Raw genomic sequence first — 25,323 nt, forward strand, 5'->3', positions numbered from 1 at the left:
AAGTTGGAATTGATTGATTGAACTTTTTAGTCCCACCCAGTCTGCCGTTAGCACCACAGCCACGCCCTCCCAATGGGCCACGCCCACCCAACTGGCCACACCCAGCCAATGGGCCACACCCACCCGGCACTCAACAATGCATAAGTGGGTTTTGGGTTGTAGTTTGGGCACTCAGTCTCTAAAAGGTTCGCCATCACTGCCCTATACCATTTGAGACAAATGGATGTCCAGTTTCTTCTTAATAACCACCAGTGATGAAGCACCCACAACTTCTGGAGGCAAGCTGTTCCACTGGTTAATTGTTCTCACTGTTAGGAAGTTTCTCCTTAATTCCAGATTACTTCTCTCCTTGATTTAATTTATATCCATTATTTCTTGCCTTCTGGTGCTTTGGAAAATAATTTGACCTCCTCTCCTTTGTGACAGCCCCTCAAATACTGGAATACTGCTATCATGTCACCCCTGTTTCTTCTTTTCTGTAGACTAGCCAAACCCAATTCCTGCAACCATTCTTCATATGTTTTAGTCTCCAGGCTCTTAATCATCTTAATTGTTCTTCTTTGCACATTTTCCAAAATCTCAACATCTTTTTATAATGTGGTGACCTAAACTGGATGCAATATTCTACATGTGGTCTTGCTAAGGTTTATAAAGCAGTACTAACACTCCATGTGATCTTGACTCTATGCCTCTCTTTATGGAACCAAGGACTGCATTAGCTTTTTTGGCTGTTGCCACACACTCCTGGCTCATATTTAAGCAATCGTCCACTAGGACAGGACTTGTCAACCTTTTCACCCATTGTACCACTTTTAGGATATGGCAATATCCAAGTACCACCAGTCGCCCAGCAAAGTGTCAAAAACTTGATGAACCCCCCCCCCCAAAAAGGAAAAAAAGTGATAAAGAAAAGGTAGTCCTCAACTTACAACGCTTAATGACTGTTCGAAGATACAATGGCACTGAAAAAAGTGCCCCCCAAGCCACAGCCAAGCAAGACACCTGCCTGCCCACCCGGCAGCACTCTTCCTCCTGTCCGAGGTTTTCATTGTTGTGAGCATTTCTGTTGGGGGTTGGCAGCGGAGGTGGGGTGGGGGGTGTTTGGTTTTGGGTGGTTGCAGCAGGTTTTGGTCACTTCACATGACCCTGGGACAGTGTGACCGTCATAAATATGAATCAGTTGCCAAGCATCTGAATGTAAATCACAAGACCCTGGAGATGCTGTAACATTCCAGCTGATGGGCGCTTCTTCTGGGCTCAGCAGAAGCGCCAGGATCAACGCCGAGCTCCAGCTGGAGCCTGGCGCTGATCCTGGTGCTTCCACTGAGCCCTGACAGCCCCGAAGAAGTGCCGATCAGCTGGAAAGCGGCACTGATCCTGGCGCTTCCGCTGAGCCCCGACAGCCCTGCAGCTCCAGCCATCTCTCGCTCAGGCTTGTGCGGTGCTGTCACCAGTTCAGCTCATTCCCCTCCCCTGCTACTTTTCTAGGATGGTTGCGTACCACCTGCCAGGTGCCAATGTACCACAGGTGGTACCCGTACCACTAGTTGAAAAGCCATGCACTAGGACTCCGAGATCCCTCTCACAGTTTGATCTTTAAGAGACCATTTACCCACATCATCTTCTTTCCTACACATCTCTTACTACAGATGTAATGTCTATGGATAACTGCATCTAATCTATCACCCCTCTCTCTCTCTCTCTCTCTCTCTCTCTCTCTCTCTCTCTCTCTCACTCTATCTCCCTCCCGCCTTCCCTCTCTCTCTCTCTCTTATCTCTTTTTAGGACTAAGCACTCTGGTTTAAACCCTTTTGGCCTAGAATTTTCCAGAATTAGCATGCCCACACTTAACAAATTAAAACAAATTAAAACCTAAAACAAAGCTGCACAGCTGGTCGCAGAACTTGTACAGCGACCATCTCAGATGGGAGGTTTATCACATCTGATTTCCTGCTGCAAGTCACTCCATATCTCCATCGATCTCATCTCAGTTGCTATTAACCCACAATAATCACCATTTCGTTACAAGGCGAACCTGGCGGGGAGACTCATTTGCATCAAGTAATCAGATAAAAGGGGGGGAGGGGAGAGAGAGAAGGGGAGAGATATTTCCTTTGCAGAAATGTTTATTCAAATTCCCACCAGACAGCTTTTAGAAAAATAAAAACGGCCATAAGATTTATTTCTATACATTTTTATTTAAGCTCGTCCCAGTCAACTCTCCAGTTATATATTTCCAACGTCACTGCTGGAAGATTTTCTGCACTTCTCAGACTGAAAGTTCTTTCATTTTATAAAAGCCTTTTACTGTTTTCTTTATTGTGGAGCATTTATGATCAATAACCGCAGAAATGAGCAATTCATAGACAGATCAAATGCCATTTTTATATTTTTTTATCTTCAAGATTTTTATAAATAACAAATAATATGGGGATGTTTTCAACAAATACATTTTAAATAAATACAACTGCATTAATGGTTGTTTAGGGGGGCTGGATTTGGCATGGAATTTTGAGAATAGGAGTATTTTAACATCACACGCATACTGCAACTGTAATTGGGAGGGGAAGGATGGAGGACATTGGCTATTTTATACTGGAAGAAAATCTAAACCTGCTTTTTAGAAATAAAAACAAACCCACATGCAGTGACTAATTGCAAGAATTCCCAAAGGCTCTTTTTCAAAAGGTAACTGGGCTTTTTTTTTTCTTTGAAGATGTGTTGCTTCTCATCCAAGAAGCTTCTTCAGTTCTGACTGAATGGTGGAGGATGGAAGGATTTATATTTCTTGCAGTTATCTGGTTGTTAGTACTCTTTCTGAGAGTTGATCAGGCCACTTGGAAGTTTATCTGTGCCCTCAGGGTCACCTGAATAGTGCAAATAGACGTGGAACCTTTTTGGGAACTGCTGAAAGGACTATGTTGTAAACAGGAGATAGGTGGTGTCATATCCCACTACAGTCCTTTCAGCAGTTCCAAGAAGATTCCACCCCCATTTGTCCTATTCAAGCAACCCTGAGGGCTCAGATAAACCTCGAAGTGGCCTCAACAACTCTCCGAAAGAGTGCTAATGACCAGATGACTGCAAGGAATATAAATCCTTCCATCCTCCACTATTCAGTCAGAACTGAACTGAAGAAGCTTCTTGGATGAAAAGCAAAACATCTCCAAGTAAAAACAAAGAAAGTCTAGTTGCCTTTTGAAAAAGCACCTTTGGGACCACCATGATCTGGATGACTGAGAATCTCCATAGACAGTTGCAGGAATTGCATTTAGTTTATCCCTCAGTAAATAGCTTGTGGGGACACCTCTTAATGGAAGGAGGGCTACAATATGCAGAAACACCCGGCCAAGTTCAACAACCCACCTTGAGGTCACGGTGCACAATGCCCATGTCATGCAGGTATTTAACAGCATCAAGGATTTGACGGATCAGCTTGCTGGCATCTCGCTCTGTGTAAAATCCCTTCTCCACTATCCTGTCAAAAAGTTCCCCTCCAGAAACCCTGTCAGAAGAAGACATAATACAAGTAAGATCTATGCAAACAGATCCTTGCGAGCCTCTAACACGGATTAGGGCAGTGATAGCAAACCTTTTGGGCTTGGCATATCAAAAATTCAGAAAATGCCTAACTTGACTCTGCTGGTATATCACTACCACACCCAACAAAGGAGAAACTATTATTTACATATTTATTTATCTTAAAAAATATGCAGTCTAATCAAATGTGTTGCTATGAATTATATAAAAAAATGACAAATAATAGCAGCAAAATATGAAATGAAATATAAGCCGTTTTAGAGTTGTAGTTTTGAGAATAGTTCTGGTCAAGTATTGGTGAATGTTGGCATGGCACACAAAATGTTGTGGCGTGTCACTTTTGACACGCATCATAGGTACACCGTCACTGGATTAGGTTCACCACAAGACTCAAAGGAGTTGGGAAGCTGAGGACACACCATGCTACAGGTAGCCCACAACTTATGATTATTTTTTTTATTATTATTATTATTTATTTGATTTGTACCCCGCCCTTCTCCTTACCGGACTCAGGGCGGCTGACAGCCTTATAAAACCCATATTACAATAAATATCAATTTAAAACCACAACTGTATCTAAGAGAGCTAGTTGTTAAGTGCCTGATTTTACAACCTTTTTGCTGATTGATAAGTGAATCACTGCAGTGGTTATGTGAATCCAGCTTCCTTCATGGACTTTGCTTGTCGAAAGCTGGCTGGGAAAGATGCAAATGGTTCCCGTAACCATGGGACACTTCAACCACTGTAAATACATGTCAGCTGCCAAGTGCCCAAATTTTAGGGATTACGTTGAGCATGGGAATGCTGCAACGGTTGTAAGCGCAAAGATTGGTCGTAAGACCATTTTTTCAGTGCTCTTGTAAATTCTAGCAGTCGCTAAACAAACGGCGGTAGGTTGAGGACTACCTGTATTTCTCCCTTTCCTTTTTAGCTCCCATCCCGTGCATGTTGGAGGCACCATTTAAGGTACTTCCGGGTTGAAAGGATTAGCCATTGACATCACCATTGCCCAGGGAATGCCTGTGGGGGCTCCTTTCATGTCCCTGTCAAGGAGCTGGAGCAAATGACGGGAACTCACCCCACCACGCAGTAGCACTCAGGACTCGAGCGTGGGCTTGCTAACCTCCAATCCAGCACCTAGCCACATGAGCTGTCGCGCTCCTTTCCTTTTTAGCTAACAGGGCCTGAGAACCGTGGCTCCCTCCCTCCTCTTTCCTAAACCCTCAACTTACAGCTGCATGATGAGGTAGAGATGCCCTCCACTCTCGTAGATGTCATCCAGGGCCACTATGTTCGGATGCTTGATTCTGCCAAGAGGGGGAACATGTTTTAATTAGGAGGTGCTATAGCTCTCCAAGGAAATCTATTTCGTTTTGCCTTGATCGTTTTAATGTTGATATTATTGTAAAAGGAAAATATAGTATCAGCTCAGAAATATCTCGCAGTGCAAAATACAAACATTACTCTCCATGGGACAGAGTGTCCTCATCGTTACTGAATACTGCACAGTAGCAAAAAACATTCTGCGTTCACGTTACTATGTGCATTTTTGTTAGCCTCAGATTGGGAGAAGTTGCCTCACAAAACTATAGGCAGGGTTAGTGTTAGTCTTATTTCTCAGTGGGTGGAAGGTTTCATGACATGGTGAGATGGCCGGGATTTTGTCAAATATCAACAGAGACCACGTTTGGAAGATGTTAATAAAATCTGGCAGCTAGAATGAGTTTTGGAAGAACTTAGAAGAGAAAAAGCCCAGAAGCAAGAAAAAGCAAACCTGGGAATAAAAGTTGCTGATAGCACAGTCAGTATGAGGGTATGTGTGTGGAAAGTTGGGTAGTTTGAAGCAGAATCCCACCCCAAGGGATGGGCGAGTCTTGAGAAAACAGTGCAAAAGAACCTTGGATATAGGATTACGAGAAAGCTGGTGGTGGGATCTCCACCCTTTCCTCTAGAGCAGACATGTCAAACACAAGGCCCGGGGGTCGGATGCGGCCCGCGAAGTGGTTTCATGTGGCCTGCGAAGCCATCCTGGAAACAGTGAGGGAATGGCCCCTGCTGCCTTGGCCCTTGGCCCTGGGAGCCAATGTACAATTTTGTGGTGGCCATCTATGCTGAAACACATTCAGTCTTAGCTTCACAAGGCCGTCCAGAAACAGCGAGGAACCAGCCCCTGCCGCGTCGGCCCCACCCCCTGGATGCATGCTGGGGAGGTGTCACCCTTTGTGAGGAATGAAGAAATGGACCATGCCTTGGCACTTGCCCCGGTCCCACCCCCTTCTGCCAGAGACCCTCAAATCTGTCCCACTCCTGCCCAGGCCCCCACAGGCACCCTTGACATGAACGATGAAGAGCTGGCCATGCCCACCCAGTAGGCCACACCCACTCCATCCATGCCCACCCAGTAGGCCGCACCCACCCGGCCCCGAGGGCAACCACAATGCTGATGTGGCCCTCAATGAAATTGAGTTTGACACCCCTGTTCTAGAGGAGAAAAATCTACTTTGCAATCCAACTTTTACTCTTATCATATTTGTCCAAGCTAATTAATTGACATTAATGTCTTATGAGAACTCCAAAATGGGAAGAATGGATCCTGTTAGTAAGTAAGCAAAGACTCAGTTGTGCACAGAATTAAAGACAACTCCATCCGGTCAGTCTTGTTCTGGAAAGACCTAAATCCAGTCAGTTAATCCATTTGGCCTCTCCACTGAAGAACATGGTCCCAACATCCATCAAGGCTAGGACCCTCTTCCCAAACCCTGCTTGACAGCTCCTGTTGATGCCTGCCTGGACAATGAGGAAAAAGCTAGTATAGGTAGTCCCTGACTTACCACCACAGTGGAACACAAAATTTCCATTGCTAAGCCAGATAGTTAAGTAACTTGTGCCCCATTTTATGATCTTTTTGGCACAGTTGTTAAGTGAATCACTACAGTTGTTAAGTGGATCGTGCAGTTGTTAAGTGAATCAGGCTTCCCCTATTGACTTTGCTTGTCGGAAGCCAGCTGGAAAGGTTACCGATGGAGATCACATGACTCCAGGACAGTACAACTTGTCATAAATACATGCCAGTCGCCAACCGCCTGAATTTTGATCACATGACCATGAGGATGATCCAACAGTTGTAGATGTGAAAATCGGTCATAAGTCACTCTTTCAGGGCTGTTATAATTTTGAACGGTCTCTAAATGAATGGTTGTTAAGTCAAGGACTACCTGTAATATAAGAAATCCTGGTGCAAGGATTAAGGAGATACATTCCTAGAGAAAATGGAGGGTGTGTGGCTGCTTTTTGACCTTGCTAAATGTAATTATCTACCGCAGCAGTCCCCAACTTTTTGGGCACCAGGGATCGGTTCCGTGGAGAGAGGTTTTTCCACGGACCAGAGGGAGCGTGGTTTTGCATTGCTGCCTGCATCCTGCAGATGGGGCTTCACTTGTTTCTGTGGCCTGGTTTTTGGCATGCTGTGGTTCAGTGCTGGTTCGGACAGATCCACTGGTCAAAAAATTGGACCGGATTAAACATATTAGGAGAATAAAGCATCTGATTGTCAAGTAGAAACTAAATTCCAAAGAAAGACATTTAGAATGCGATGTGAACTTTTGGGGGAAAGTCCCTAAAATATCAAGAACATTTGACCCAATTTGTAACAAAGGACTGGTACTAATTAATGCCCTATTGAGAAATAGTAACTAACATATATAAACACCATTTGAATCCACTCCTTGATTTCTATTTGCTTTTTAAAGTATCAGTTAAGTTCTTTTTGTCTAACTTGTTTCCCTGTTGTTAACTTAACCGTGGATTACTCAATTAGCTTAAAGTTCTCTGTGTGAATAATATAGCATAAACTAACTGCATAGGATTAAGTTCAAAGCACGCTAGACTGAAACACACTCATGTATTTCGGATTCAAGCTGTCTCATGAACACAGCCTCCAAATCTTTTCATTTATTTCTCCCATATGAAACCTTTACCTCTCTCACAAAGTCACTTAGATTCTTTAATCAAGATGCAGGGCTTTCTGCGCAAACAACTGGGGAATTACAATTATTGCCCTTACTACCCCAATTTGCTTGCTTATGGTAAGAATTAACGAGCCATGGCACAGAAATGACTATAAAAACGCTAAATGGAAATGAGGGAAACACAAAATCACTACAGATCTGCCTTTAAAAAGAGGAAAAGGATGCAAGCATTTTTTTTAAAAAAATTGGCAATACATTGTTGTGCAGACCAGTTTGTTGATATCACACAGATTGCTTTTGAAGGAGTGTTGTAGGCACTTCGACAAAAGTATTATCTGAAGCAGGTGTATCCAACCCACAACCCATAGGCTTCACGCAGCCTGGGACAGCTAATAATGTGGCCCCACAAGATCATAATTTTTTTCACATTATTATGTGATTTTTTTTATATTACATATTTTATATACTGCCCAAGACAATTCTTCTTCACTCAATGCAGTCCAGGCAAGCCAAAAGGTTGGACATCCATGATCGAAAGGAAATAAGTATTAATTTTGTAAAGGATCACTAATAAATATGGGTATGAAAAAGATGTTCCTATACCAGGCAACAGGAAATTACAGGTAATCCTCAATTCATCACCACATTTTGAGCCCCAAATTTCCGTTGCTAAGTGAGACAGTTGTTAAGTGAGTTTTGCCCCATTTTCTAACCTTTCTTCCCACAGTTGTTAAGTGAATCACTGCAGTTGTTGAGTTAGTAAAATGTTTGTCAAATGAATCTGGCTTCCCCATTGACTTTGCTTGTCAGAAGGTCGCAAAAGTCATAAATATGAACCAGTTGCCAGGCATTCAAATTTTTTTTTTGTGGTCTTAAATCTTTATTAAGTATGAAAATTTCTCCAACTTAAATTACATCCCAGTTTTGAAGAAAGCCAGACGTCAATTTAGAGACAAAAGCTTTATATACAAGTGGGCTGGGCTTTAGCTTTACAAATATAGTATCTTTTCACGAGTAGATTCCTTTTAAGATTTATAAACTTACAAAGCAAAAAAAAAAATAAAAAATTAAGAACGTCCGAACTAAATAAAGACTTTAAAAATGAATATATCCTTTTAGAAATGCCATTTTAAAATGCTAAGTTAATACCGGTAACTGGAGATTCTTTGGATGAGGAGTTGAGACTCTCTGAAATGGCTTCAGACCATTTCTCGGTCTCTTTGGATAGCACAGCAAAGAATCATGCTGAAAATCATGCCAAAGATCATTAACACAGCAACGCCAATGACCAGGCATTCAAATTTTGATCACATGATCACAGGGATGCTGCAATGGTTGGAAGTATGAAAAATGGTCACAAGTAATTTTTTTCAGTACTGTTGTAACTTCAAATGGTCATTAAATGAATGGTTGTAAGTCAAGGACTACCTGTATATGACTGGTCTCAAGTAAACTAATCAAGGAAAGAAGCAACCTAGAACTAAGGAGAAACTTCCTGATAGTTAGAACAATTAACCAGTGGAACAACCTGCCTCCAGAAGCGGTGAATGCTCCAATACTGGAAGTTTTTAAGAAGAGACTGGACAGCCATTTGTCTGAAATGGTATAGGGTTTCCTGCCTGAGCAGGGGGTTGGACTAGATGACCTCCAAGGTCCCTTCCAAATAATAATAATAATAATAATAATAATAATAATAATAATAATAATAATAATAATAATTATTATTATTATTATTATTATTATTATTATTACTACTACTATTACTACTACTACTACTACTATTATTATTATTATTATTATTAAACTCATGAAATGTGCAAATTTAGATCCTAAGAATGATTTTCACCACTAAAAATTTTCTTGTGGTCCTTCACCAAGTCCTTGGCATCATATTATTATAGCCATTTTTATATGAGAAAAAAGAGGAGATAGTGAAAAAAGCCAATTATTGAAAGCTTCTACTACCGCTGCTACATAGTGAAAGAATGGATACTAAGGACATTTCAGAGAGGTTATGCAAGGTGCAATTCAGGAGAAAAAACAAAACCCAGTAATCCTCCTACGGTGATTAGTAGGACGCAATAAAAACAGATATAGTGAGCAGGGAGATTGTAATTAAAGATATTAAAAAGTCTTGAAAAGCTTCAGCAAGATTTCACCAGTCCAAAGTGGACAAGGTACGGATGCAATTATTTAAAAAAAAAAGTAGTGCCAAAACTAAAGTATAAAAAAAGGAATAAAGTCCATAGAGCTGCAAGAATTTGGTAGCAGCTTTGTCTGGATGTTCTAAGGAAAGACAGCAAGACAAAAAAAAATAGCAATGACAAAGTAAATATGGAGTTAACTGCATGTCCAAATTGTTGGACTAAAACTAATATTTGTTAGCTGGAGGCAGGAGATAAGATACTGTTTATATGTACAAATGTGCTTTCACCTCACTGTTGCCTTTATCATATTATCTAATGTTTTCTTTCATGATTTTTTTTTTAAATAAACCACTTCAGCAATAAGTCACTGGCCCCAGAGAATTTGCATAGCTCTTTCCTTTTAAATGAACTTTCCAGCTTGCTAGTTTCAGCTACCTATTTAGCGATAGTTGATGCTAAGCAAGAACCAATCACTTGAAAACTCACCAGTAGGTCTTAGTAACACTAAGAAAAACTCCAACTTTGTAACAGACAGCGAATGTGACAATTACAGAGGAATAGCCAGCAAAGGGGTCATGCCAGAGCACGCAGATAGGGTGCCCTAATGAAGCATGAGCAATGGATGGTAATAGTCACACGGCTTGTTCTGGTCACAAGAAAACACTGTGTGGTGCCAACCTGGACTATTTTCAGAAAAGCTGATATTCCACATCAGATATGGTAACTAAAAAAAGGATATCTGGTTGGTGCAGAAGGCTAATGGTGTGCTTGCTTTGAAGCAACTGAGAATGGAAACTTGATCATATCAGGGACTATCGCTCCTCAACCCAATTTTAAATTTCTCACTTCACAGTAGACTTCCTTGGACAAGCGGGCCACAAACAGGAAAAAAAAAGGAAGGAAGGAAGGAAGGAAGGAAGGAAGGAAGGAAGGAAGGAAGGAAGGAAGGAAGGAAGGAAGGAAGGAAGGAAGGAAGGAAGGAAAAAATCACCTCACCAAAGGAAATTTAGTCCCTACCATTTGGGTAAGGCAATTTTCCCAATCTTAAGTCCTGAAACGTGTTAGCCAATGTTTATCACGATTAGGGATGACCACAATCATATACTGACATTGATAGGCTTCAATGTTGTAATATAAAAAAACAGCCTCTTATAACTTGGACCAGGGTTCCCACCTAGGGTGCCCACACCTCAGAGATGGAATTTCAGGGGGTGCAACAAACAGTGGTGACTGTCCCTTAAACATAAGTCACTAGTCACAATTACTTTTGTAGGGGATGTGAACATTAATCAAACATTTCCCAGGGATGTGGGTCATAGAAAAGGTTGGGAACTAATTACTGGCTTAGACCAACAATTTATTAGACATAGACAATGCATTTTCACTGCATCTGGGAGTGGATTTAGGAATGTCTTTTCTGTTACTAAAGCAGGGGTCCCCAACTCCCGGTCCATGGACCAGTACCGGGCCGTGGCATGCCAGCAACCAATCTGCACAAACAAGCAAAGCCCCATCTGCAGGATGCAGGTAGCACACAAAACCATGCACCCTCCGGTCCGCGGAAAAACCTCTCTCCACGGAACCGGTCTCTGGTGCCCAAAAGGTTGGGGATCTCTGTACTAAAGGACTAGATCAGGGGTGGGCAATTATGGCCCCTTTACAGCACGTGGACTTCAACTCCCAGAATTCTTGAGCCAGCCATGCTGGCTCAGGACTTCTGGGAATTGAAGCCCACAGGTCTCTATGGAGATTCTCAATCATCCAGGTCATGGTTGTCCCAAAAAAAGCAACTTGACTTTCTTAATTTTTTCTTTGGAAACATTTGACTTCTCATTCAAGAAGCTTCTTCAGTTTTAATTGAAACTAAGGTTAGAACTGAAGAAGCTTCTTGAATGAGAAACAAAATGTTTTCAAAGAAAAAAAACAAGAAAGTCCAGTTGCCTTTCGGAAAAAGCACTTTTGGTATAGGTTCATAGGCCATAAAGGGGTAATAGTTGCCCACCCCTAGGCTAGATTAATTGTGATGATACAACTATGTGTATTTACTCATGCACCCTACTCATGTGCCCAGAAGGAAAGGAGCCCATTTGGTTTTGACACAAAATGATCAGGTAAAAGAATTAAAATCCTGTTGGCCCTTCCTGTTTTACCTTGCTGTACTGTATTGCTTTAAGCAATTCCATCATTCCAATCCCATTCTACTGCTGGAAATGACTCAATCTGAGGGCAAATTTGCTTGAAGCAGCTGGCGATACAATCTCCAGGGCTATACCCCTATGCTGTTCACTGTTGGGGGCCATGCAGTATGGAAGAGACAATTCCACTGTTATCTCTGCACTTCACTGAATGATATGGGGAAAGATACTCTGGCATAAGAGAAGCAATGTAAAGCACAGCAATTATGTTCTTTTAAAAAACAAACTTAACGAAATATGTTACAGGTAGCCCTCAATGTATAAGATTTCGTTTAGTGCAGTGTTTCTCAACCTTGACAATTTTAAGGCATGTGGACTTCAACTCCCAGAATTCCACAGCCAGCAATGCTGGCTGTGGAATTCTGGGAGTTGAAGTCCACATGCCTTAAAATTGTCAAGGTTGAGAAACACTGGTTTAGTGACTGTTATAACGGCACTGGAAAAAGTGACTTATAACCGTTTTTCACACTTTTGACCATTGCAGCATCCCTATGGTCATGTAATCATAATTCAGACACTTGGCAATTGACTCATATTTATGACAGTTGCAGTGTCCCGAGGCCATGTGATCACGGTTTGCAATCTTCTAACAAGCAAAGTCAATGGGGAAGCCAGATTTAGTCAACAACCCTCTCACTGACTTAACAACTGCATTAATTCACTTAACAACTGTGGCAAGAAAGGTCATAAAATGGGGAAAAACCTAGTTAACCAATGCTTTGCTTAGCAACATAAATTTTGGGCTCAAATGTGGTCGTAGGTCGAAGACTACCTGTACCAGGATTTCTCCTTTTCCCTGCTTCCCACTTATGCAGTAAAAAAAGCAGTGCACCAGAAATGTGTAACATTCTTTTGCAAACAAAGAAGCGAGAAGCAACAGGCCAACATCCCTAACCCGAATGCCTCATGATGTGTAAAGAACCAAAATCTTGGACAGATGCAATAGAGGTTAGTTGCTCCAGGTTTGCTTTGCTTCTGAGCTTTCCAAAGCAACTAGATTGGTCACAATTCAGAAAAGATCTAGATTTTTAGTCTGACCGTTCAGCGGCTATTTTTCTGAACCAGACTGATAAGAGTAAAGAGGGCAGAGAATGAGGAGAAGTACCACCCACTTGTGCAGGACGGCAATCTCATTTTCAATGCTGGTCTCTTTTCCTTCTAGCACCTTCTTGGCGATGCATTTGATGGCCACCAATTTCTGAGTCGATTTCTCTTCCGCCAGCACCACCTCTGAGAAGGCACCTCTGGAAAACAAGATGGATTGGGAGGAGGAAAGTGAGACATTAGGCCAGGGGTAGGCAACCTGGGCTCTTTTATGACTCGTGGACTTCAACTCCCAGAATTCCTGAGCCAGCATGGCTCAGCTTGGAAACCTCTCCCTTTCCCCTCAGCATGGCTGGCTCAGGAATTCTGGGAGTTGAAGTCCACGAGTCATAAAAGAGCCAAGGTTGACTACCCCTGCATTAGGCAGATCCCTGGCCAGGGGATGCCCCAGTTAGATGGGCACTGCCTGCTGCAGAGTGCCAACAGATGTAAAATGTTTGAGGTCCAGGAAGCAAACGACAGAACGAGGTCCATCAGCCCAGCAAAGCAAAGGGAAGGGAGAAAAGTTTTTTTTTTTTTTTTTAAAGGGGGGGGGTGTCAAAACAAGTGACCTCACTTTTTGCTCTGCCCTCTTCTCAGCATCAACCCCTCCCCCTTACACCCGGCTGGATCTCTCACCCAGCCGCTGTCACCACAGCAACCTGCAGAATCTCAGCTATTTATAGGAGAACATGTGAGAGATGGCATTGGGCAGGAAGGAGAGAGAATGTGCCAGGAAGAGAGGAATCTGAGCTTATCAACTTGGCAGGCAAAGTTGGTATGGAACCACCGAGGTTCAATCAAATCTCAAAACTAGTAAGGTCTTCCTGAATCTGCAAACTAAGGGGATGAGAGGGGAAAAACACCATCGGAAGAAGATCCCACCCCTAGGTCAGAAGTGGAGCAAGAATAAGGATAAGTAGGGCATTCTTTCCACTTGGACAGAAAAATACCTGGACTTCCAACCAGGTGCTGGTATCCTCTTGTGTAAACAGGGGTATACAATTCAAGCACCAACCCTCATTCTCGTGGAAACAGGCACCCTTTTTTTCTGAAAGACTAGCCCATGCTTTGTTCAGAATAAGCGTGCAGCAGGCAAGCAAGCGAATCTCCCTCTCTGTTATGATTGCAATCACATCTGGTGGCATGCTAGCAGAAGGTAGGGAAAAGAAAAGAACACATCCAACTTGGTTTCTATTTGGAAACCCCTTCTAGATTTTGTGCTTGAGATAGAAAAAAAAAAAGGGATTTGCTGATTAGGCAGGTTTGTTGTTATAGAAATGGCTGGTACATTATTAAGTATGCAAAAGTAAAAAGTTGATGCTGTCATGTTATTATTTGTATTCTACTGCCCTGAAGAGAGACAGACGTTTCTTTCTTTCTTTCTTTCTTTCTTTTTCTTTCTTTCTTTCTTTCTTTCTTTCTTTCTTTCTTTCTTTCTTTCTTTCTTTCTTTCTTTCTCTTTCTTTCTTTCTCTCTCTCTCTCTCTCTCTCTCTCTCTCTCTCTCTCTCTCTCTTTCTTTCTTTCTTTCTCCCATACTTCTCTCTCCCCCTTTCCCCATTATTTCCCTTTTTCATTTCACTTGTATTTTTATAAATGTAATAAAAATACATTTAAAAACAAAACAAAACCAGAAGGCAGGGAAATGGCATCGATTCAAGGGCCAGATTTGATGCCTGGGGACAGCAAGGAAGAAGAGACATGGGTGGAAAACTAATCGAAGAACCACAGAAGAGAAGGCCTGCATCCCTATCTCCACATCCACCAATATTTACACTCTGATATGTCAGCAAGCCCGTTCAGCCCCACCAGACAGATTCAACTTGTCAGCTGCTGTTTATAGCCTGGGGAAATTTGTGGTGGATAAGGAAATGAATAAGAATTAGTTATGATGGTGATCTGGTACAGTATCTTCGTCAGGCCTCTAAATACCACTTGCTAGGGAACAACATGACATGACCTCTCAAACAGCTGGTGGGCTTCCCAGAGGGACTTGGCTGGCCACTGTGGAAAACAGGATGATGGACTAGATTAGCTTTTGATCCAGTCCACAGGGGCTCCTCTACTGCTTTTTATACACAAAACAAGCTGCGCTGCTAAAAACAAAGGCTGGCAAAAGCTAATGGATGGGCTGTGCCCTACTTTTCTCTTCCAGTTCTTAGGAAATGTGGGGAGGAGTGCTTAACTCAGTTCACGTAAGATACAGCATCCATTCATTCCAGACTGGTTGAGTAATAAACAAAACAGCTCCCATTTCATTTTCACACATGTAGACGTTACTTACATGCCTTATCAGACTGCCCTAAACGTGCATTAATACTCTTTAAACCACCATAAAGGTATGATGTACATAGGGAAACTCAGGAAATGCTGGATCTGATTGAACAGGAGCTGTGCCCTGCATCGGTGATATAGCCTTACCCCTTTCGGAATACCTAACAAAGACAACCCAAAAACCTGAGACATCTGAAACATTAAAATAGTCATAATTATGGCATGAGTTTTTGTGGGCCATTGGATGCAGGACTTACTTAGCAATTGAAAGAAATAAATTAGGAGATAGAGGGTTCAAATTGCTATCATGTTTAAGAAGAGTCTATAACAGGGGTAGGGAATGATGGCCCATTTATGACTTGTGGACCTCAACTCCCAGAATTCCTCAGCCAGCCCTCAGGAATTCTGGGAGTGGAAGTCCACAAGTCATAAAGGGGCCCATCATTCCCCCCCTCTGGTCTATGGCAATTCAATATCTGAGAAAAATGGCCTGTTGTGTTACTGATCCGTCTGGAAAATAATGCTCATGTTGACTTTATTCTAATCTAAACAGCATTTGTGAATGGGGACCTCACATTTGCAGCTCCCTACTGCATAGTAATGCTTGGAAGGGAAACAGGAAAAGAAAAGATAGGCTTTGGGCTGTTGATGGTGGAGCCATATTTGTTTGTTCTGTAACTTTATCCATAAAGAACCACATTTCAGATCTTTTGAAGAAAGGTCCATTTCAAAATGGCAGCCGGCTTATCTGAACTGAAGAGCCTTGCCATGGCCGGAATGAAGCTTTTTCACACTGAGTGCCACAGCTTAAAATAACTAGTCACCTGGAGTGAATCCTCTTCCTCAGCATAGCAGCACATGATAAGACTGTGCACATACTTAGGTTGCAGCCCACACCTCCTGTCAATATTAACAAATCTTGTGCTAATATTTGAAGCGATAGGTCGCCTGAACTAATTCTCAATTGTTGACCCAGTCCTGGCATTAATTTCAGATGTAGCATGCGGGGCAATTCACGAAAAGAACACAAGAAGCTTTGCATTTTCATACAGTGGCCATTTTGATTCATGGCCAGTTTGCCACCCTTCTCCAAGCTGATGCATTCCATGAAGGCCTAGACCACAGTTCCCAAATTTTTTCAGTCAGGCAACCCTTTAGAAGAATTTTTTCCCCCCTACAGAACCCTAACTCTATCCCTGATTTTTATTAAGCATTATTATTAAGAACCCACAACTTCTTTCATCTACTCCTATTGCCTGAGCATTTTGCATAATGTAGTAAGTTTGAGAAATAAAGAGAAAACATTTTAAATATAACCTTTATTTTGGTACAAGATAGCTGGCCTTGTGTGGTTTTATTTTAAAATCTGTTTTAAATTTGATTTTTGAGATTTTTCACGGAACCCTTAGTATGCTTTTGAGGAACTCAAGGATTCCATGGAACACAATTTGGGAAGCGCTGGCCTAGACAATCCCCAATTGGAAACATGTAAAAACCCACAGCATCCATAGACATCTGTGATATATACCTTCTAAAAGAAAAATAAACTAAAGTAACTTCTGAAGGCTGCATGTTTAGGGATGGTACTTTTCCTACAGAATATGACAGATAGTTCCTGCTCTTCCAAAGCTATTTGCAATCATGAATATTGCAGAGAATACATGTTGTCCTCGACTTATTATTATTATTATTATTATTTGAATTTAGTTCATTTAGTGACCGCTGGAAGTTACAACGGCACTGAAAAGTGATTTATGATCGTTTTTCACACTTTACCACCATTGCAGTATCCCCATGGTCACGTGATCAAAATGTGGATGCTTGGCAAGTGGTTCATATTTATGACTGTTGAAGTGTCTTGGGGTCATGTGATCACCTTTTGCAACTTTCTGACAGGCAAAGTCAATGGGGAAGCCAGATTCATTTAACAACCATACTAGTAACTTAACAACTGCAGTGATTCACTAAACTGTGTCAAGAAAGATCATAACATGGGGCAAAATTCACTTAACAAATGTCTCAGCAACAGAAATTTTGGGCTCAATTGTGATTGTATAAGTCGAGGACCACCTGTATATTAGAAGTCATCTAATATATCTGCAGTGTGTTAGTTGGAGATGGCTGCTCTAGGGTAAAGATGACTAAGTGCTGGCTTAGCCTTATGTCTGGACAATAATTTTGTTTACCTCCAAACTCCAGAGTGGAACGTTAGCCAGATTAATGGAGATAATGGCAGGTCGGCAATATTGCTTGGGTTACATTTGCCAAATTGCTTCAAACCCAGCACCTCAACTGTAGCCTTATCTAGACCTCACTAAGGAAAGTTTAAAAAAAGAAGGCACTCCTTCCATACATCCTCCCTAACAGCATCACCACTAGAGTGGTCCAACTTTCAGCAATTTCTACTCTATCCACCACTTTTTAAAAAGTTGACTCTTCTCACTTATATAGATCCTATGCATTCATTTGATTTGAATTACCCAACCTACTTCTAATTGGATTTATAAAAAAAAATGGTTTTCAAATAATGGATCTAACCCAGACATGTCAAACTTGCGATGTCACGTGACGTCGCGTGACGTATCGGAACTTTTTTCCCATTGCCGGCAATGGGGTGGGCGCGGTTTCCTCGTGACACATCCAGCCCGCGGGCCAGCAATTTGAAACCCCTGATCTAAGCTGACTGGCTGAATTCAAGACAGAAATCAACAATAGGCTTATTTGCAGCAAACTCTCAAGACAGCCCTAGTAAACAAGCTTAAGAATATTTACTTCTGCTGGGTGTAGTTCAGAGTTGCATAGAATATAATAACCTGTAAATGACCCTCTCAATTTATTAGAACTTCACACAGGCAGCAAGGATTGCTAATTTAGATTACAGCATGTTGAATAAACAAATTTTGAGAGCGAAACACTGTCTGTCGGGATTTGGATCTCCTGGCAGATGACTTGGTAATCTGAAAAAGATTTAGGAAGATTACCAGCTCTCATGACTGTTTAGCAAGAGTTATGAAAGGATTCCATTCCCATCCTGGTCCTCTCTAAATTAGGCTAAAGTTTCTGAAATGAAGAAGGCTCAGGCAAAAAAACCAAAACAGGATGAAACTACTGGAGTCCAAATTCTGGCACTCTTGACTGGATCCCACGAAACTCTCTCCTCTCTTTGTGCAACAGCCTCTACCCAGACACCCCCAGAGCTGAAAGAACTCACGTGCCGAGCACCTCCCGAAATTCATAGATTTCCCGGATGTCTTCCGCTTGTTTTTTCCAACTGAGCTCATCGTCTTCCAGGGGCATGGCTCTTCCTGGGCAATTCAATTGTTGAGTTGTTCAATTCCCAGCTGGCTCGAAGCAGAGGAAACAGGCAGACGTACTCAATTCAAGGTCTAGCTAGCCGAATACAGGCAGATGGCATTAGAACAAAGGCATCGGAAGGCTTCGCCCTGAAATTAAGCAGAAGAAAGGGATGGGTGGCAACATGAAGCCGATGAATAACTGCATATTCAGCTCGGTTCTCCCCATACATATATGGAGCATTGCATCTGATGAAGTTTGTCATGGCACCTGAAAGCTTCTACCTTTTAATAGAATTTGGAAAAAGGTTCTCCCAGACATCTGATTTTGTTGTTGTTGTTGTTTGCTACTGGAGGAAATAAAAGTTATTCTTTTATAAAATTGTAGAAAAATAACTGTAGAAATGTAATGCCAATAGATGAGACTGCCTATTTAACACAAATGTAACTCAGTAACGCAAATGTAGCAATGCACTGCCAAATGTGTGAGAAGGTTTGTTCAATGTTTACTGCCTAAAAATCCTCCCGGACACAGGAACTTACACTTTGAGTAGAAATCTTACTATCAAAGAGGGGGATTTTAACCCTAGGTGAAAATTACAAATAAACAAGATAACAGCAGATGGGTGGAAGAGGTCAGGATGACTTTAAGTACAACTTCAAAGTACATTATAAAGATGAAAGAGCTTCTTAGATGTGACATGCATTGTAGAGGTATAAGATGCAGAGCTTGAAACCAGGCCAGTGCGCTCCTGGAAACCAATCCGTAGGGAAGGATCCAAGTGTTTGCAAACGCTTCTCTTCTCTTCTCTTTTTATTCTTTTTATGTTATTCTCCAATAAACCTTTGTTTTGCTAACCAGACTTGTCTTCGTATTGTGAGTATCAAAATTTGGGGTTTTTACATCTCACAATCTCCTAAACTAACATGGTTCCTACAACATGAAGCAAGAACTTCCTCTTCCCTTCAGTGAAGAGGTTTTCAACTACACCAGTCTTTAAAAGTACATCAGCCTTTGTGCTAAATGTCTTGGCTGAAAAGGGTTAGCTTAAAAATCAGTACATCACAGTCTCGGTTTATAGTTTGGGAAAGTTCCTCAGCTGAAAAGTCCCTCTGAGAGGCTGCGGCCCAAAAGATCCACCCAGACCTTAAACCTCCATGGCAAAGGCTTCATGAACTTTTACAAAGGGATCAGCAGGGGCTGGCAGCTCTCCAGCCTTCGTCTTATCCTTCCTTTCCCCAATTCCTCTTTATCTTTGCACCCTTCAGCATATTGCTCTGACTTTCTCCTGTTTGGTAACATTACAGCTGTCTCCATGGAAACAGCGGTAGTGCCTGCAAACACTGAAAATACAGCACCTTCCTGTGCCTTACACATGGTCTCTTGGGGTCAGATCTGCTCATATTTTCTCACACACACACACACACACACACACACACACACACACACACACGCACGGTTAAGGACGAGATGCCGTGTCTCCATAGGAGGCACAGCTAGCCTTTCCACAACTATTAGCCAGCTTCTAGCAAAGGCTACCCAAGACTGGGTTAGTTTGGTCACAAGGGTTATGTTTTTGCATGGTCTGAACTTCTGCCTGTGGCTGAAAAAAAACCCAAGAGTATCGTTTAAACCAGGGGTAGTCAACCTTGGCTCTTTTATGACTCGTGGACTTCAATTCCCAGAATTCCTGAGCCAGCTTAGCTGGCTCAGGAATTCTGGGAGTTGAAGTCCACGAGTCATAAAAGAGCCAAGGTTGACTACCCCTGGTTTAAATATTCTAAACACATTATGCTGCACATGCTGTTCATCAACATTTTAAAAAGTAATGACACAATCTTCTTGCCCTTCTCACCCAACCAAGGCCTCACACGTGAGTGCAATTAAAGTTCCTCTTGGCTCAAATTCCCACAGTGCAAGCTAGGTTACTTTTTTGGCAAAAGACAGACACACCCCAGCAAGCAGTCGAATAACATTCATTCAGGCTAAAGGAAACAGGACGNTCACGTGAAGTATTAATACCACTTTACAATGCCTTAGTAAGGCCACACTTGGAATACTGCATCCAGTTTTGGTCACCACGATGTAAAAAAGATGCTGAGACTCTAGAAAGAGTACAGAGAAGAGCAACAAAGATGATTAGGGGACTGGAGGCTAAAACATATAAGGAACGGTTGCTGGAATTGGGTATATCTAGTTTAATGAAGAGAAGGGCGAGGGGGGACATGATAGCAGTGTTCCAATATCTCAGGGGCTGCCACAAAGAAGAGGGAGTCAAGCTATTCTCCAAGGCGCCTGAAGGCAGGACGAGAAGCAATGGGTGGAAACTGATCAAGGAGAGAAGCAACTTAGAACTATGGAGAAACTTCCTGACACTTAGAACAATTAACCAATGGAACAACCTGCCTCCAGAAGTGGTGAATGCTCCAACACTGGAAGTTTTTAAGAAGAGACTGGACAGCCGTTTGTCTGAAATGGTGTAGGGTTCCTGCCTGGGCAGGGGGTTGGACTCAATGACCTACAAGGTCCCTTCCAACTTTATTATTATTATTATAAGGCCCGGGGGCCGGATGCGGCCCGCGAAGTGGTTTCATGTGGCCCGCGAAGCTATTCTGGAAACAGTGAGGGAACGGCCCCCGCTGCCTTGGCCCTGGCCCAGGACGGCCGGGAGCCAATGTACAATTTTGTGGTGGCCATCTTGGCACTTGCCCCGGTCCCACCCCCTTCTGCCAGAGACCCTCAGATCTGTCCCACTCCTGCCCAAGCCGCCATAGGCACCCTTGACACGAATGATGTAGAACTGGCCAAGCCCACCCAGTAGGCCACACCCACTCCATCCACGCCCACCCAGTAGGCTGTGCCCACTATGGCCACACCCACCCGCCCCCCCCAGGGCAACCGCAATGCTGATGCGGCCCTCAGTGAAATTGAGTTTGACACCCCTGTGTTATGGGAAATGAAGCTTCCTCAGTCCTCCTTTTGCAAGTGATGCCAACTCTCAATCCCCAGGAAGATCTCAAGGAAAAGGAAAGGAGAGGGACATTTATACATGCATTTTAAAATGGGTCATTTCCCCAAGATGGCTGCACCAGCTGCTTTTCATGAATGGAAAGTTCATATGAACATACTCTTGTTAGAGGGTTCTAAATACATAATGCTGCATTGAAATGATTATCTGTTGTGTGAACAAAAGGAACTGGAGTTGTTAACCCCCTAACAAACTCTTAGTCACCAGTTATTTCTAACTTTCCATTTCTTTCGAGAGACAGTCTCCCTCAAAACCTCTGCAACACACACACATCAGCATCTACGGTCCAAAGCATTAGCTTGTAACACAAGCCAACTGTGTATGTCTGCATAAAATAGAAAGCTATTCTTTGTTCCACATTGCTGGCGTTTCACCTGAACGTGAATATTTATATCACAGCCATCATAAAATCTATCAAACATGTTCCCCATCCAGGAGAGAGAAGCAAGAGTCCTGCCTTGCAAGAACAAGTAGAGAATATTCAGTCTAGGCACGTAGATGTGAACGTGCCACTCAAAAAAGGAAATAAAAAATAATGTAATAAAGCAGATTTAAAAGTGAAAGAGCTCCCAGCAGCATTTTCCAGAGCAAAGTACGATAATGTCTGAGACTCAAGAGTCAACATTATATAATTTGAGACCTCTGTGGCGAAGCTCTCTGGGGTGTGAATCTCAGATTCTTGATAAGCACCTAATTTTTAATGAAATCCACTTTGATTTGCGCATAGATTGAAGAATTAGCTCTCAGGCCTCTCCATGTTATTTCACAGACCCGTGTGATACTTCCAGGGTGAGCTTCCACCACCCCATTAAATGAAGGCTAGTTATTGGAATAGAGCAGTGGTAGCGAACCTATGACACGCATGCCAGAGGCGGTACTCAGAGCCCTCTCTGTGGGCACACATGCCGTTGCCCCAGCAGAGTTCGCCAGAGTAGCGAGCACGTGGCGTTTGAAAGCAACAGGGCAGGAAGTGAGTGAGAAAGTGGCGTTGGCCCCCCAGGGATGCCCCAGAGATGGCGAGGGACTAGCCCCGGCCATGCTCACCCAGTCTGCCCAGAACACTGCAGCCACGCCCACCTAGTGGGCCACGCCCCCCCCCCCAGGGCACCCTAATGCTGATGCAGCCTTGGTACTTTGTGATAAATAAGTGGGTTTTGGGTTGCAGTTTGGGCACTCGATCTCTAAAAGGTTCGCCATCACTGGAATAGAGGATTTGGTCCGTGAGAGGGGTGCTTACCTCTGTCTCTTCCTCGCTGGTTCCCCAGATCTCCCTATCTTGGTTTATTCTGTACTCGGGCTCCTTTCTATCTCAATAGAATTGGAGAGAAGTGGAGGCAAAAGAACTTGGGGATGACTATTTTTCACCTGGCAGCTTTTCTCGTTTCAGCAGTTAATATACCTTAAGATACTGTATTGATTCTTAAAAAAAAAACAGTGAAGGATGGAGCAGGGGTGCACCCAGAATCAGATAGAAGGGAGTCCCCTAGTTCAGGAAGGCAGGTTGGTCTGACAAGGCATTACAGGTTACAATGGGGTGCACCCTGCCCTGTACCTCCATGCTAGCTTGCTATCCTCAAACATGGAAACAAGTTTGGACTGTCAGTTTCCATGTGTGAAATGGGTCTCTCCGTCACCCATCTGAGGCACAAAATCTAGTTGGTCACTGGACTGGCCCGAACCCACCATATTCATTTATTCTTGCTTTTATATCTCACATTTTCTCCAGGGGGACTCCTCTTGATTCACCAAAGATGCTACACTATCCTGCCCAAAGTTACTTGTGAATCCCATGCTTGAACAAAGACTTAATTTGGAATCTCCCCCCCCCAACACACACACACACAATCTAGCAATCTTAACTTACTGGATCTCTTTTCTTCTATGGGATGTTGTCAAGAGAGGAGGTTAATGAACTACAGAACCCAGCAATCACCACCATCTTAGCCAAAGATGCTGGAAGTTACAGTTGGGGCACAGCTTTATCTCCTGCCAATCACTTCTACTCACCGACCAGGAAGAGTCCAAAAGAATTCTTAGCAATATTTCTGAACTACAACTTCTACAGTGCTCATCATTGACTCTAAATGAGTGGGGCTTTGGGGAGCCGTAGTTCATCAGTATCTGGCCTACTCCCAAAGGTCTTTATTTCTTCCATCCAGATTTTGGTACCTACCAACGAGGATCCAGCAGAAAAACTAGCAAGATACTATAAACATAGTCATGGGCTGCTGGTCCACACGTTCACATATTCCCAAATGGCACAGAGGCCTTTTAATCATCCTAAATAATGCAGCAAGGGTAGTTCTACTGGATTTCTTCCCTTATGTTCAGGATAGCAGCAATATCTGGCTCTCCATATATTGCTCATTTTGCATATTCCCAAATGACATAGGGGCCTTTAATTATAGTAATGTAGCAAGAGTTGTTCTACTGGCTTTTTTCCTTTACGTTCAGCATAGGCTGCGATATATGCCTCTCCAGGTATAGACAGTCCTCGACTTACAGCCACAATTGAGCCCAACATTTCTGTCACTAAGTGAGACCATTGTTAAGCAGGTTTTGCCCCATTTTTCAACCTCGCTTGCCACAACTGTTAAGTGAATCACTGCAGTTGTTAAGTAAGTAACGTGGTTGTTAAATGAATCTGGGTTCCCCATTCACTTTGCTCGTCAGAAGGTCGCAAAAGGGGATCACATGACCCTGGGACACCGCAACTGTTATAAATACAAGTCAGTTGCCAAGCATCTGAATTTGATCACATGACCATGGGGATGCTGCAATGGTTGTAAACGTGAAAAGTGGTCATAAAGTCATTTTTCAGTGCCATTGTAACTTCGAACAGTCCCTAAACAATATGGTTGTAAATTGAGGATTACCTGAACTGCTGATTTTCCGTCAGCCACAGCTGGTTAATGTTAGTAGTGAGATTGACTAAGATGGAGAGTGACATGGTTAGTGGTGAGACTGACTACACTCCAGCAATAGCTGGATAGCTGCACCTTCTTGTCTTCTGCAGTTACATATGCACTGCATGCCCATATCTTTGCTTTCATATAGCCATGGTGGCGCAGTGGTTTGAATGCAGTACTGCAGGCTAACTCACTGCTCACTGCCAGGAATTCAATTCTGACCGGCTCAAGGTTGACTCAGCCTTCCATCCATCTGAGCTCTGTAAAATGAGGACCCAGATTGCTGGGGGGGAGGGCAATATATAAACCACTTAGAGAGGGGTGTAAAGCACCACGAAGCCTATATAAGTACACAAGTCTAAGTGCTACTATTTAGTAAGATAAGTGTGACAAGGGACAGAAGGGGTTAAGCAGGCCACTGCATGTGTGGTGCAGAAGAAGCAACGTGTACTGTATATATGCCAGGAAGGAAGGAATCTTCCCTTGAACAGAGATCTTGGGAGATTACTAGCTGCCAAGAACCTAGACCGAACTCTGTATGTTGTTACATAGATAGCGATCTGCCAATAGCCTATACTTACTGGTTTGCCTGATCAGAGAACATTTAATCTACGCCTCAGGCAAAGTCATACCTCCATAGTTTCCTTTAAAAAGAAAACCGAAAATGCCGAAGATTGAATTACACGTTTAACATGGAAATACAGTTTCAGCTTCTGCTTTGTTACAGGAGTAGGTAAAAAGTGGATCCTCACCGATTATTATGATCGCCTCAGATTTTCTGGAAGTTAATCATGGATTCTGACTGCTTAACAAAGGGACCACAAAAATGATCCCACCCTCCTCAAAGTGCCAAAATCAAGAAATCTTAAAGGTATCTTCTGTGG

At 42.7% G+C, this 25,323-nt stretch overlaps 1 protein-coding gene across 1 annotated transcript in view; it reads right to left on the bottom strand.

Moving 5' to 3' along the window:
- The window catches only part of CAMK1 (calcium/calmodulin dependent protein kinase I), a 30,992-nt gene extending 12,347 nt beyond the window's left edge, over positions 1 to 18,645 (bottom strand). Inside the window, exons 1-4 of the mRNA XM_015827548.1 lie at positions 18,420 to 18,645; positions 12,963 to 13,094; positions 4,773 to 4,847; positions 3,367 to 3,505 (exon numbers count right to left, since the gene is read on the bottom strand). Of these exons, the coding sequence (XP_015683034.1) occupies positions 3,367 to 3,505; positions 4,773 to 4,847; positions 12,963 to 13,094; positions 18,420 to 18,505 (432 nt within the window). The 5' untranslated portion in view covers positions 18,506 to 18,645. The remainder of the gene's footprint in view (positions 1 to 3,366; positions 3,506 to 4,772; positions 4,848 to 12,962; positions 13,095 to 18,419) is intronic.
- Positions 18,646 to 25,323: the final 6,678 nt, after the last annotated feature.

This window comes from Protobothrops mucrosquamatus, unplaced genomic scaffold, assembly GCF_001527695.2.
Source record: "Protobothrops mucrosquamatus isolate PMUCROS unplaced genomic scaffold, P.Mucros_1.0 scaffold3782, whole genome shotgun sequence".
In the NCBI taxonomy this organism is placed as follows: domain Eukaryota; kingdom Metazoa; phylum Chordata; class Lepidosauria; order Squamata; family Viperidae; genus Protobothrops; species Protobothrops mucrosquamatus.